This window comes from Rhincodon typus, chromosome 35, assembly GCF_021869965.1.
Source record: "Rhincodon typus isolate 14 chromosome 35, sRhiTyp1.1, whole genome shotgun sequence".
Classification (NCBI taxonomy): Eukaryota; Metazoa; Chordata; class Chondrichthyes; order Orectolobiformes; family Rhincodontidae; genus Rhincodon; species Rhincodon typus.
In genome coordinates this window covers 8473977-8488506 of record NC_063366.1, presented here as the reverse complement: position 1 = coordinate 8488506, position 14530 = coordinate 8473977, and the positions used below count along the sequence as shown (strand labels likewise).

At 44.8% G+C, this 14530-nt stretch overlaps 1 protein-coding gene across 1 annotated transcript in view; it reads left to right on the top strand.

Annotated features, from left to right (window-relative positions):
- LOC109919486 (E3 ubiquitin-protein ligase TRIM39-like) overlaps positions 1–14530 on the top strand; it is a 42533-nt gene that overhangs the window by 22098 nt on the left and 5905 nt on the right. Inside the window, exons 4-5 of the mRNA XM_020519505.1 lie at positions 7270–7500; positions 12601–12623. Of these exons, the coding sequence (XP_020375094.1) occupies positions 7270–7500; positions 12601–12623 (254 nt within the window). The remainder of the gene's footprint in view (positions 1–7269; positions 7501–12600; positions 12624–14530) is intronic.

Here is a 14530-nt window from a genome sequence, read left to right as displayed (position 1 = left end):
GTTAGGGTTAGGGTTAGGGATACGGTTAGGGTTAGGGGTAGGGTTAGGGTTAGGGGTAGGGTTAGGGATAGGGATAGGGTTAGGGTTAGGGATAGGGTTGGGGTTAGGGTTCGGGTTTTCAGAAAGTTACAATTTGCTTTGAGTTACCATGCACCAATACATATCACTGCATAAAAATATTAATGTTGTGGGTGTAAATCCCACTCTAGAAACTCGAGCCTCGGATCCAGGGCGATATCCAATGCAGGAATGCTGCACTGCCAGCACTGCAGTCTTTCAGACTGATGTTAAACTAAAAACCCACATTCCTTCTTAAGTAGATGCTAAAAGTTCCCTCAATCATTCTTTCAAGGTAGATCAGGACATTGATGAACAGTGAACAACCCAGCCCCTTCATCATTAACATTAAAATGGATTACAGTAGATTCCGATGGGCACAGCAGGGTAGAAAAATAATAGAACAACAAATCTTGAAGCCAGTTTTACATCTAAAATAGAAAATAGGAGCTGGTGTAGGCCATTCGGCCCCTTGGGTCTGTTCCCCCATGCATCATGATCATGGTTGTTCATCCAACTCAATAGCCTGTTCCTGCTTTCCCTCATATCCTTTAGCCCCAAGTGTTTTATCCAATATTTTCTGGAATTCATACAAAGTTTTGGCCTCAATGCTTTATGTGGAAGTGCATTCCACTCACTGGGTGAAGAAATTTCTCCTCTCCACAATCCTTTATCCTTAGGGATCCCAAGTTATATTTCCTGCGTAAAGTAAACAAGAATATATTCCGTAGAGCTGTCAGGTGGACTGCCTGTGTACTACCCTGAGGCAGACAGCTCAAATTTACTTCACAGTCTGATGATGAACTCATTGCCAGTTGAGTGGTTTGGTCAGTGTCAATCATTTGTTGGAAGATTCCTGCTGCTCTGCCTGTGTTCATTTTTTAATTCGCTTATGGGACATGGGCGTCTCTGGTTGGCCAGCATTTATTGTCTACCCCTAGTTGTCTTTGAGATCGGGAGATTCAGCGACAGGAGGATTCCCTCTGATCAGGATTTCAGTTCCAGCCATCGTCCTTCACGAAGTTTGTAGTTTTCATGAAATGTGTAGTTTGCAGATGCATTGTCTCTACGATATGCCCACAAGACCACTAGGCTTCTAAGCGACCACTAAGCTCACCACCACCTTCTCAAGGGCAACTGGGGATGGGCAAGAAATGCTGGCCAGCCAGCGACGCCCACATCCCACAAATGAATAGAAAAAGAAAGGCAGCATTGGTGTGGGTCCCAGGGCACTGATGTTGCAGATAATAGCATTGCCAGCATTTGGCCATGATACCAGGCGACTGGAGACTGGCGTAGAACTATATGTCAACCTCTTGGCCATATTATCAGGAGTTAGATCATGGCAAAGACATTGAGGTACAATTCTAGGCCAGTCTCCAGTGCCCTGGTACCATGTCCAAGTGTTGGTCAAGCAGTTCTACAGGCAAAGTTGGAGATACAATACTAGTTGTCAGAAAGAATCCATAGAATGATTACCTAACATGCATCATCTAAAATGCATGGCTTCAGGAGATGGGCAGAAAGGAACAAGGCAAACAAAGTAAGTTCAAAAGAGAAAGACAGGCTTTGATTTATACTGGACACCTCACAGGCTCATGTTTTCCAATGCCCAATCACCGTTGCATATTGTTCTATTCCTTTTTGGGATGTGGATAGCGCTGGCTAGGCCAACATTTGTTGCCCATCTCTCATCACCCATGACCTTATTTGCTTGCAAATCTATTCCAGATGGCAGCCAAGAGTCAACCACATGGCTATGGGTCTGGAGTCACATGGAGATTCTAGAGGTGTGTCATATGAAGAGAGATTGAACAGTTTAGGCATATACTCACTAGAATTTAACTGAATGAGAAGGAGATCTAATTGAGGTAAATAAGATGCCAAAGAGGATAGATGTAGAGCAGATGTTTCCTTAAGGGGAACAACAAGAGGCCACAGTTGTAAGGGATGCAAAACAGAGATGAGGAGGAATTATTTCTTTCAAAGGGTCATGAATTTGTGGGAATTAGTACCCCAGACTGTGGTGGACATCAGACAACTGCGTAAATGTAAGCATTTTGATTAGCAATGGGTTGAAGAATTATGGGGAATGGGCAGGAAGGTGGAGCTGAGGCTGAGATGAGATCAGCCCTGATCGTATTAAATAGCAAAGCAGGTTTGACAGACTGCATTGCCTACTCCTGCTCCTGAGGTGTAGGCCAGAGCATGCCTCTGAAGGCCATTAGTGAACCAGATAGGCTCTTTTACCATAATATTACAGTATTTGTCATCAAAGAGCAAACAAAGATACAGCACAAGACCAGGCCCTTCAGCCCTCCAACCCTGTGCCACCACATTGTGCCTGTCAGTACTAAAACTGCTTCCGTTTACAGGATCTGTATCCCTCTATTCCCTTTCTATTCATGTATTCGTCCAGGTGCTTCTTAAATGCTGCTATTGTGTCTGCTTCCAACAACATCTCTGGCAGTGCGTTTCCAGGCACTCACCATCCTTAATGTGAAAAACTGGCCCTGTACATCTCTTTTCAGCTACACACCCCCATCCCTGCACCTTGAACCTAGTAATTGACCCCTTCACTCGGGAAAAAGCCTTAGACTTTCCACTCTATCCATGCCATCCACAATCTTATAAACTTCTATCAGATTGCTCCTCAACCTCCTGCATTCCAGAGAAAACAAACCCAGTCTATCCAACCTTTCTTCAGAGCTAAAAGCCCCCATACCAGGCAACATCCTGGTAAACCTTTTCTGTACCCTTCCACATCCTTCTGGTAGTGTGGTGACTAGAACTGTACGCAATATTCCAAGTGTGGCCTAACTGAAGTTGTATAAAGCTGCAGCATAACTTGCATATTCTTGTACTCAATGCCTCTTCCAATGAAGACAAGCATGCCATAGGCCTTTTTTAATACCTTATCTACCTCACTTCAGTGATCTGTGGATGTGCACACTCAGATCCCTCTGCATATCAATACTCCTAAGGGTTCTGCCATTCACTGTATAATTTCCACCTGTAATTGATCTTCCAAAATGCATCATCTCACATTTGTCTGGATTAAACTCCATCAGCTACTTTTCTGCCCATGCCTCCAACTGATCTATATCCTGCTGTATCCTCTGACAAACCTCCTCACTCTCTACAGCTCCACCAATCTTTGTATCATACGCAAACTTACTAATTAGACCAGTTACATTTTCCACCAAATCATTTATGTAGACCACGAACAGCAGAGGTCCCAGCACTGATCCCTGTGGGACACCACTAGTCATAGCCCTCCATTCTGAAAAGCATCCTTCCACAGCTACACTCCATTTCCTATGACTAAGCCAGTTCTTGCCAGCTCACCCCAATACTATGTGACTCTTCACCTTTTGTACCAGTTTGCCATGAGGGACCTTATCAAAGGCTTTACTGAAGTCCATGTAAACAATATCAATCACTTTTCCCTCATCTAATATCTTTGTCATGTCCTCAAAAAACTGAATCAAGTTAGTGAGGCACAACCACCCCTGCTGTCTATCGCTAATAAGTCCAATTGCTTCTAAATGTGTATAGACCTTGTCCCTGAGAATCTTTCCCAATAATTTCCCAACCACTGATGTGAGGCTCATAGGAGTGTAATTTCCTGGATTATCCCTGCTACCCTTCTTAAACAATAGGACAACATTGGCTATTCCCCAGTGCTCTGGGACCTCACCTATGGCCAAATAGGATACAAAAATGTCTATCGATGCTCCAGCATTTGTTTTCTTGCCTCCCTCAATATTCTGGTATAGATCCCATCAGGACCCAGGGACATACCTACCTTAATACTTTTTAAAGACGCACAACATCTCTTCCTTTTTAATAGCAACTTGGCTCAGAAACTCGATCTCCCTTCCCTGGGATCATCCTCCACCAATTCCTTCTCTTTAGTGAATACCAACACAAGATAATTGTTTAGGACCTCACCTACCTCTTCTGGCTCTGCACATAGATTCTCTCCTTTGTCCTTGAGTGGGCCAACTCTTTCTCTGGCTACCCTCTTGCTTTATTTATATATAAAACCCTTCTAATTCCTTGTTTAAGTTCTTTCCTAGTCTCTTTATACACTTCAAGGGCTTTGTCAGTTTCCATCCACCTACACCTTACATACGCTTCCTTTTTCTTTTTGACCAAGGTCATAACATCCATGGTCATCCAAGATTCACATAATTTACCATTTTGATCCTTCATTCTTGCAGGAATATGCCTCTCCTGAAATCTTATCAAGCTGCTGTTTAAAATACTCCCACATGTCACATCTAGATTTATCCTCCAACAGCCACCTCCAATCAAAATTCTCCAGTTCCTGCCTAATACTCTTGTAGTTTGCCTTCCCTCAATTTAACATATTCACCTGAAGACTGCTGTTATCTCTGTCCCTGGGTGTCTGAAAACTCACGGTATTATGGTCACTATTCCCAGAATGCTCCCCTACAAAACATCACTCACCTGGCCGGGCTCATTTCCCAAAACCATGTCCAGTATAACCACATCCTTGGTTGTATTGTTTACATACCGTGTCAAGAATCCCTCCTGAATGGTCCTTACAAATTCTGCCCCATCCAAGCCCCTAAGTCTCAGTCAATATATGGGAAGTGAAAACCACCCACCACAACCACCCTGCTGTTACTACATCTTTCCAAAATCTGTCTACATATTCTCTCCTCTATCTCCCGCTGGCTGTTGGGGGGCCTGTAGTGTACCACCCAGCACTGAGATTTCACTTTTCTTATTCCTGAGTACTACCCATACTGCCTCACTGTATGAATCCTCTGACATATCCTCCCTCTGTACAGCTGTGAGATATCCTTTACCAGGAATGCAACTCCCCCACCCCTTTTACCTCCCTTTCTATCACACCTTAAACATCTAAGTCCTGAAACATCTAAACATCAACCAGGTCTCTGTAATCGCAATAATGTCATAGCTCCAAGTACTAACCAAAATTCTAAGTTCATCTGCCTTGCCTATTATACTTCTCACATTGAAACTCATACATTTCAGACAACCTCCCCTGCTCTTATCAGTGGCATTTCCTTGCCTGTCTTTGTTCTTAGTCATGTTTGCCCTGGTTTCTGCCTCTCCCTCTATTTCTGCATCCAGTACCCTACTCCTCTGGTTCCCATTCCCCTGCCACATCAGCTTAAACCCTCCCCAACCACTCTACCAAGTATTTCCCACCACCCCACCCTTCCCCCATCCCCACCGCGGATATCAGTCCTGGTCCTGCCAAGGTGTAACCTGTCCAGTTTGTATAGAACCCACCTCCTGCAGAACTGGTCCCAATGCCCCACGAATCTGAAACCCTCCCCCTCAAACCATCTTTCAGCCATATGTTCATCCTACTGATGAGTAGCTCTGACTAGCTCGTGGCACTGGTAGTAATCCTGAGGTAACTGCCTTTCAGGTCCTACATTTCAACTTTTTTCTTAGTTCTCTATATTCTGCTTTTCGGAACTCATCCCTTTTTTACCCCTGTGTCATTAGTACTGGCTTATATCATGACCACTGGCTGTTCGCTCTCCCCCTCCAGAATGCTCTGCAACCGTTCCCAACTATCCTGGACCCTACGACCAGAGAGGCATCACTCCATCCTGGACTCTTGTTTGCAGCCACAGAAACACCTATCAATTCCACTTACAATTGAATCCCCTATAACTATAGCATTTCTGTGCCTATCTCTCCCTCCCTCTGCAACAGAGTCAACCATGGTGCCATAAATTTGGCTGTTACTGTTATCCCCTGAGAGGCCATTCCCCTCAACAGTATCCAAAATGGTATATCTGTTTTGCAGGAGAGTAGCCCCAGGAGACTCCTGCACTACCTGCTTAGCCTGGTGGTCACCCTTTCCCTTCCTGCCGAGTCTGAGTCTGGGGTGTGACCACTTCTCTGTACATGCTATCCATGATACTCTCTGCCTCACAAATCCTTAGAAACTCTACAGTGTGGAAACAGGGCATTCAGCCCAACAAGTCAACACGAACCCTCCAAAGAGCATCCCACCCAGACCCATGCCCCTCCCCTATCCCTGTAACCCTGCATTTCCCACGGCTAATGCACCTAACCTACACATGCCTGAGGACTATGGGTGGCTTAGCATGGCCAATCCACCCTACCCTGCACATCCTTTGGATTGTGGGACGAAACCAGAGCACCCAGAGGATATCCACGCAGACACGGGGAGAACGTGCAAACTCCACACAGACAGTCGCCCGAGGGTGGAATCGAACCCGGGTCCCTCGGCGCCATGAGGCAGTAGTGCTAACCTCTGAGCCACCGTGCCACCCACGGTGTCCCTAGACTCTGCTCCAACTCCAAAACTCGGGCTTCCGGGAGCTGCAGCTGGGGACACTTCTTGTATACATCCAGGTCCCAGGCGCTGGAATTGTGTCCAGCTGGAGCTCTCCTGCCATGCCTTACCTCTTTAACTTAATTAATCTGTACAATGTCAAATACTTTTAATACTAAATTGAAGCTACTAGGGTCTCTGCTCTGACAACGATTTCTCAAAACTTACCTGTTACTCACCCACAGAAGCTGTTTAGGCTCGAGATGGAACTCTCGCTGCTGACCTTCCTCGCACAATGATCTGTCTTCTCTGAACCTTGCTTCTCCTCCTAGGGAGGGAGGTGGGATGGAAACACTACAGTAATGCAGTGTTTGGGTTGATTGTTTCCTTAACACCAGGTTCTTCTACAATGCCCTTCACACACACGCTGACTGCAATGTCCACTCCCAGAATGCGAACGAGCAAAGTCTCAGCACTCTCTGGTAGGATCACTGCAACTCTTTCATAATTCCAGACCTGTTTAAATTCCACTAACTGCTGTGGTGCTGAAATTTGAACCAGTGTCCCTGAACCACTAGTTGCAGTGACATTTCCACTACGCCATTGCCCCTTCCAAGCATTTATGTAGCCAGTTTTTGCACAGTGTGGTCCCACCAACAGCAATAAGACTGTGATGACACAATATGTGTCCTTGTGACCTGGGCAGAGAGCTAACTGCTGTCCCTCATGTCCCTCTGCCCGGGAGACCTTCTCTGCTCCCTGCTGGTAACAGCAGGTAGAGGTCACCAGTTTTGACTACCTCAATGGGAAACATGCTGGAGGGAGGGGGGATGGCCCGGAGCGGCTCCAAAGGCCGGTTTTGTCTTTGTGTTTCTGACGTGCCTTCCTCTGCCCAGAACCAAGGAGACGTCGTCCGGGAAAAGATCGAAAATGCTTTCAACGCTCTGCGGAAGTTTCTGGAGAAGGAACAAGTTACCATCCAGGGGCAGGTCGAGATGCAAGAGGAACATTTCCTGCAGCAACTGGAAGAAAGCACCACTCAAAGTGGAGTGAATCCCGTCACCGTCGATCACTTGATCTCAGACATTAAAAAGAAATTACCGCAGGAAGATATTCCATTGCTTAAGGTGAGGCTAACGACCTCTTTATTTTAAGGAGAGGCATGATTTGTCAAAACCTTTTGGTCTTGCACTTGTCAGGGCATTTTGCAAGATTACCAGTATTAAGGGAGAACCAACATTTGAAGCTTGTCCAATGGTAACTATTGCAAATTATGTAAAGGCCCATCTGGTCCACTCATGTCCTTTCAGGAAAATAATCTGCCGTCATTCTGTGGTCTGGTCTGTGCGTGACTCCAGATCCACAACAACATGGTTGACGCTTAACTGCCCTCTGGGCATTATATACATATATATAAAACATTGAGAGTTATAACGGATTTAGGCGTGAAGAGATAGGAGGATGCATTGACACAGGTTCAGACTAGTAGGGCCGTAATGTCTGTTCCTGTGGTGTACAGAACATGTAATAAAAGCAACATGTAATTTATACTGTATGAAAGGATCATGTTGGTTGGTTGATTACTTAAGGCACTAGCTTGAATAATGCACCAGTTAATGATGATCGACAGGTAACTGTCAGGTCATCTTTATAGTGAAGCAAGTCAAGTGTTATCCTTTATTTCTAAAGGGGTAGAATCACACAGTCGGGTGTTTACACTGAACTTGTATTGATCCTTGATTAAAACATGCTTAGGGCACACAGTTCTAGTCTCTATATTATGAAAAGTGCAAAGACTTATGGGTGAAGAGGAGATTTACATGGATGATACCAGAAATGTGTTGTTATAAATATCAAAAAAGGATTGTGTTGTTAGATTAACTCTGACTTGGAAACATGAAGGCTGAGGGCTGACCTAACAGAAGTGACTAAAATTCTGAACAATTTGAAATTTAGACAGAGAGAGAGAGAATGTTTTCTTTTGTGAGGAACTAGAGGCTGTCGACATAAGGTAGCCAGCAAAAAACCCACAGCGCATTCAGAAGAGGTCTCTTTATTCAGTCGGTATTGAGAAGGTGAGATTCACCCCCACAGGTTGAAGTGGACAGTATAGAACCATGGAAGGCAGTGCTTCCCAGATTTGATCCTGCTGATACCCCACTTTGAGACCTGAAAATTGTTGTGATTCCCAATGTGATCCAGAGCAGGGGGAGAATGCATGTAAGAGTGAGGGGTTTCCTGTGCAAGTTTGGGGTTTCCTTGCCAGGGTAGGATGCAGTTGTAATTTGGTCAGAGCTCAATGCTGGCCATTGCTGCCTTGGAGCTCAGGACCCTAAACTCGCAATCGCATCAATGGGCCGGAACCCCTTATTGATTTAAGGGGAAGCAACACAAGCATTTGAAGGAGGGATACAATGGATGAGGAAATGCAGGAGGATTGTGGATTAGAAAGGCTAGTATGAATTTGTTGGGATGAATGGCCTGCCTCTGTGCCTTCTAGCACAGAAGGGATGCTGTGGTATGATGGTGATGTCCCTGACTTGTAATTAAGAACCTCCCTGAACATTGTTCTGTGTTTGAATCCCACTCTGGAAGATGATTAAAATGTGAATTCAATACAAATCTGAAATAAGAAAGAGCTAGACTGATGGTGACCATGTAACCATTGTCATAAAAACCCATCTGGTGCACTAATGCCTCTTTCAGGGAAGGCGATCTGCCATCCTTACCTCGCCTGGTCTTCATGTGACTCCAGGCCCACAGTAATGTGGTTGACTGTTGACTCAGCTTTAGGCAATTCAAGCTGGATAATAAATGTTGGCCCACATCCAGGAAATAAATCAATTAAGAAAGTCTGTCGGATTTCAATACAATACAATATCCTTTTATTGTCACAGGTACTCCATTGTAGGAGTACAGTGAAAAACTTTCACAATGTCTGCCTTCTTAAAACGACATCTTAGGTACAAGTACCCAGATACAATGCTTGGATACAGCAGAGGAATACAAGTAGTTGCTTAATTATAGAGTTGAAAATAAGTTAAAAATAGGAAACTATTAAGGGGTTAACGTTACAGTGTTCTAAGGTAAGTTCTAAGGTAAGGATTGTCCCCTCACACCGGTCTCCATCCAGGACTCGCTGCTCTGGGGCTTCTTCCCCGCGCTGCTCCGGAGCTCACAGCCCACGTGCTGCTCCAGGGCTCACAGCCCACTCACTGCTCCGGGCTCACAGCACACGCGCTGCTCCAGGCTCACAGCCCACGTCCTCCTCCGGGCTTACAGCCCACGTGCTGCTCCAGGCTCACAGCCCACATGCTGCTCTAGGCTCACAGCCCATGTGATGCTCCAGGCTCACAACCCACGCGCTGCTCCGGGCTCACAGCCCACGTGCTGCTTCAGGCTCACAGCCCACGTGCTGCTCCAGGCTCACAACCCACGTGCTGCTCTAGGCTCACAGCCCACGTGCTGCTCTAAGCTCACAGCCCACGTGATGCTCCAGGCTCACAGCCCACGTGATGCTCTAGGCTCACAGCCCACATGATGCTCTAGGCTCACAGCCCACGTGCTGCTCTAGGCTCACAGCCCACGTGCTGCTCTAGGTTCACAGCCCACGTGATGCTCTAGGCTCACAACCCACATGCTGCTCCGCAGCTCACGGTTCGCACTGTTCTGGGGCTATCTTGGGACATGCCTGCAGGCTCCAGAGCACAAGGCCACACTGTCCATGCTGGTTCCACCACAGAACTCAGCCCGTACCCGCTCCTGTCTGCCATGGGTCTGGGCCTGTACCCGCTCCAATCTCCCATGGGACTCAGCCTGCTCGCTCCGGTCGGCCATGGATTTGGCCTGCTTGTTCCGCAAGCAGGGAGGGTGGGAGGGTGGGGGAGAAAGGAAGAATTACAAGAGGAGAGAAAAAAAAGGGAAAAAGGTAAGGGGACTGGCAAGCAGAGGAGCTCCGACCAGAGCATCCTACTCTGTTGCCATCTTGACCAGCAACCTTTCTGACAAACAGCTTCAACTGCCTTTTGCAGAGATGATTTCCAAACTTCTGTACCCTTTGGTGTCTAGAGACAATTATTAAACTTCTGTCCTGAAAAATCTGGCTCTAATATTCAACTCAGCCTCAGAGACTGAGACCCCCCTATATGAGCAAATCCATCAATCCAACTGTGCCCCTTGGGATCTTATAAACCTCAGTTCTATCACCCCATAAACCTGTGCAGACTTTTCTAGCACCTAGAGCTGTGGAGGCCAAGTCAAAGAATATATTTGAGAATGAAATAGATTTGCGGACGCACATTGCCTGGGGTGGAGCATTTCAGCTGCAAAGAGAAGCTGGATAAACTCGGAATGTTTTGTTTGGAGCAGAGAGGGTTGAGGAGGGACCTGATAGAGGTGTATAAGATTATGAGGGACATGGACGGGGTGAATAGAAAGCAGTTGTTCCCCTCAGCTGAAGAGTCAATAGTTGGGGGGAGGGGAGTGGAGAGGTAGGGAGGAGTAATTTTTAAAGTGAAAGGCAGGAGGTTTAGAGGCGATTTCATGGAAGAAAAAGGGCGGTGGGGGTCTGGAATGCACTGCCTGGGAGTGTAGTTAAGGCAAGAAACCTCACAACCTTGGATGGGCACTTGAACTGTTATAACATTGAAAGCCTGGGCTCAATGTGGGAAAGTGGGGCTAGTGTAGGTAGCAGTGTATTTTTGGTGGTATAGACATGATTGGCCGAAAGGCCCCTTCTGTGGTGTATGATTCTATGATTCTGAAACGTGTCAAGGGTGTAAAGGGAGAGAGTGGGAATATGGCCTTAAGGTGGAGAATCAATGATTATACCGAATGCAGCATATAGATTTGCGCTACTTTCAATGCTTCTATATAACTTTTTAAGTTCCACAGCCTTAGTTTGTGTCATCTCTCCTTACAATTTAATCATTGGAGCTCCAGTGGCATTTCCAGTTAATCTATGGTACACTGGGTTGCAGAAATTAAATACTTAATTTGGATAAATTTGAGGTATTGCATTTTGGTAAAACAAACAAGGACAGTTCTTACACAATTAAAAGCAGGGCCTTGGGTAGAGTTGTTGAACAGACGGACCCAGGGGTTCAGGTACATAATTCTTTGAAATTTGCAAGACAGGTAGACAGAATGGTTCAGAAGGCTTTTAGAGCACTTGCCTTCATTGTTCAGACCTTTGAGTACAGGAGTTGGGATGTCATGTTGAGGTTGCATAGGACATAGATGAGGCCTCTTCTGGAGTACAGTGTCCAGTTTTGCTCGCCCTGCTCTAGGAAGGATATTATTAAATTGGAGAGGGTTCAGAAAAGATTTAGTCGGCTGTTGCCATGAATGGAAGCTTTGAGTTATAAAAAATAGACTGGAACGACTGGAGCATAGGAGGTTGAGGGGTGATCTTCTCAAGATTTATAAAATCATGAGGAGCATAGATAAGGTGGATAGCAAAGATATTTTCCCTAGGGTGAGACATATTTTAAGGTGAGAGAATAAAGATTTAAAGAAGACATAAGGAGTTTTTTTTTATATATAGCATGTGGTTGATATGTGGAATGAACTGCCAGAGAAAGTAGTGGATGTGGGTACAGTTACAATGTTTAAAATACATTTTAATGCAGTGCAGTGGCTCAGTACAGGGGGCGGCATGGTGGCTCAGTGGTTAGCACTACTGATTCACAGCATCAGGAACCCAGGTTCAATTCCACCCTCAGGTGACTGTCTGTGTGGAGTTTGCACATTCTCCCTGTGTCTGCGTGGGTTTCCTCCCACAGTCCAAAGATGTGCAGGTTAGGGTGGATTGGCCATGCTAAATTGCCCATAGTGTTCAGGGATGTATAGGTTAGGTGGATTAACGATAGGAAATGCAGAGCTACAGGGATGGGCGGGGGGAGTCTGGGTGGGATGCTCTTCGGAGAGTTGGTGTGGACTTGTTGGGCTGGATGGCCTGTTTTGACACTGTAGGGATTCTATGACAATAAGTTCACGAAAAGGAAAGGTTTGGTGGGACATGTGCCAAGCGCAGGCAGGGGTGACTAATTTAGATTGGGTGCATGGCCTGGTTGGACTGAAGGCTCTGTTTCCCACTGTATGACTCTATGACCCTATAATCCTGATTGTGAATAAATATTAACTTTTCAATGCTGTTCAGCTTTGAAGTTGGGTGAACATCAGTGCATGTGTTTTATGCTGACATTCCTCATTTCTTTGTATTTTAGAACATCGGCACGATATTTGACAAGTGAGTGACCCCCTTGCTGGGCTTGTCCTTTTCTGCTGTTCCATTCTTTCCCATTGTGCTGCTTCAATTCTTGGTTTAATACAGAACTAATTAATTGCTGTATCTGCACACTAACCTTTCACAATTCATGCATTAGCTCACTAGCGCTCTCTGCATCTCAGAGCTCTGCAATCTCTCACCATTTTGATCAGATGTTTCTATTTCAGTCTGCATGCTAAACAATGGTTGATGTTATGCCCCGCTTGCTAGATCTTTGCCTATTTATTTAGCCAATTTCTATTCTTATATAGTCTCCCTATGTCCTCTTCACAACTTACTTTTCTACCTATATTTATGCGATTAGCAAATTTAGCAACTATATATTTTGGTACCTTCATCGAAATCATTTTAAAAGTGGTAAGAAGTTTGGGCACCAACACTGATTCCTGTGACACACTGCACATTACATTTTATCAACCAGAAAAAGACTTGAGTCATACTTACTCCTGTTAGCTAGCCAAGTTTCTATTAGTGCCAATATCTTACTCTCCACCCCAGAGCCTATCTTTCCTGCAATAACTTCTGAGGTGGCACTTTGGTTCAACATGATTTTCCTTTGAAAAAAGCCATGGCACCTTGAATTCCCATATGTGCCCAACTATAATGTCTTCAAAAATAGCTTCTAACATTCTCCCTGTGTTAGGCTAACTGACCTGTAGTTTCCTGTCTGGTGTCTCCCAATAACTATCTTCCAATCTAATGATGATTTTCAGCAAATCGCAGGCATTTTGGAAAATTACAAAAATGTACCATTTAGCTCATGAATCTCTGCTTTTGAGACCCTGGAATGAAATCGTTTGTGACTGGGGAACTTGCAAGTCTGTAGTTCCAAACATATGCTCCATGTCACTTACTTGGTGTTCATAATTTTCCTGGATCCCTCCCTCTATTCCATTTCCTGACTTATTGCAGCTTCTGGAATTTAACTTGTATTGTTTAGAATGAAGATCAATCCAAAATACCTTCTGTCAACTGTTTATTATCATTAACTCTCCAGAATTACTTTGTAAAAGACCAACACTCACCTTTATAACTTTATATAATATATCCATAGAAACTCTCACTGTCTGTTTTTATATGTTTCTCTAGTTTTCTCTCACTTAATTATTTTCCTCCTTATTAATCTTTTCATCATTATTTTGCTTTTGTCATATTCTTCCCAAATTTCTGATCCTTGTTAGTGCACTTAAATGCCTTTTTTTTTTAACTTCCTATTTTTAATTTTTTTTTAACTTAACCATTGAACCACTTAACCATTACTTGCATGGTGGACAATGGGGAACCTGTGGATGTGGTGTATCTGGATTTCCAGAAGGCATTTGACAAGGTGCCACACCAAAGGCTGCTACATAAGATAAAGTTGCATGGTATTACAGGTAATGTATTGGCATGGATAGAGGATTGGTTGACCAGTAGAAAGCAAAGAGTAGGGGTAAATGGGTGTTTTTCTGGTTGACGGTCAGTGGCTAGTGGTGTGCCTCAGGGATCAGTGTTGGGACCTCAACTGTTTACAATTCACATAGATGATTTGGAGTTGGGACTAAGTGTGGTGTGTCAAAATTTGCAGATGACATTAAGGTGATTGGTAGAGCAAAGTGTGCAGAAGACACTGAAAGTCTGCAGAGGGATATAGATAGTCTAAGTGAGTAGGCAAAGGTCTGGCAGATGGAGTACAATGTAAATAAGTGTGAGGTCATCCATTTTGGTAGGAATAACAGCAAAATGGACTATGTTTTAAATGGTAAAAAATTGCAGCACGCTGCTGTGCAGAGGGACTTGGGTGTCCTTGTGTATGAATCGCTAACAGTAGGATTGCAGGTGCAGCAGGTAATTAAAAAGGCAAATGGAATTTTGTCTGCCATTGCTCG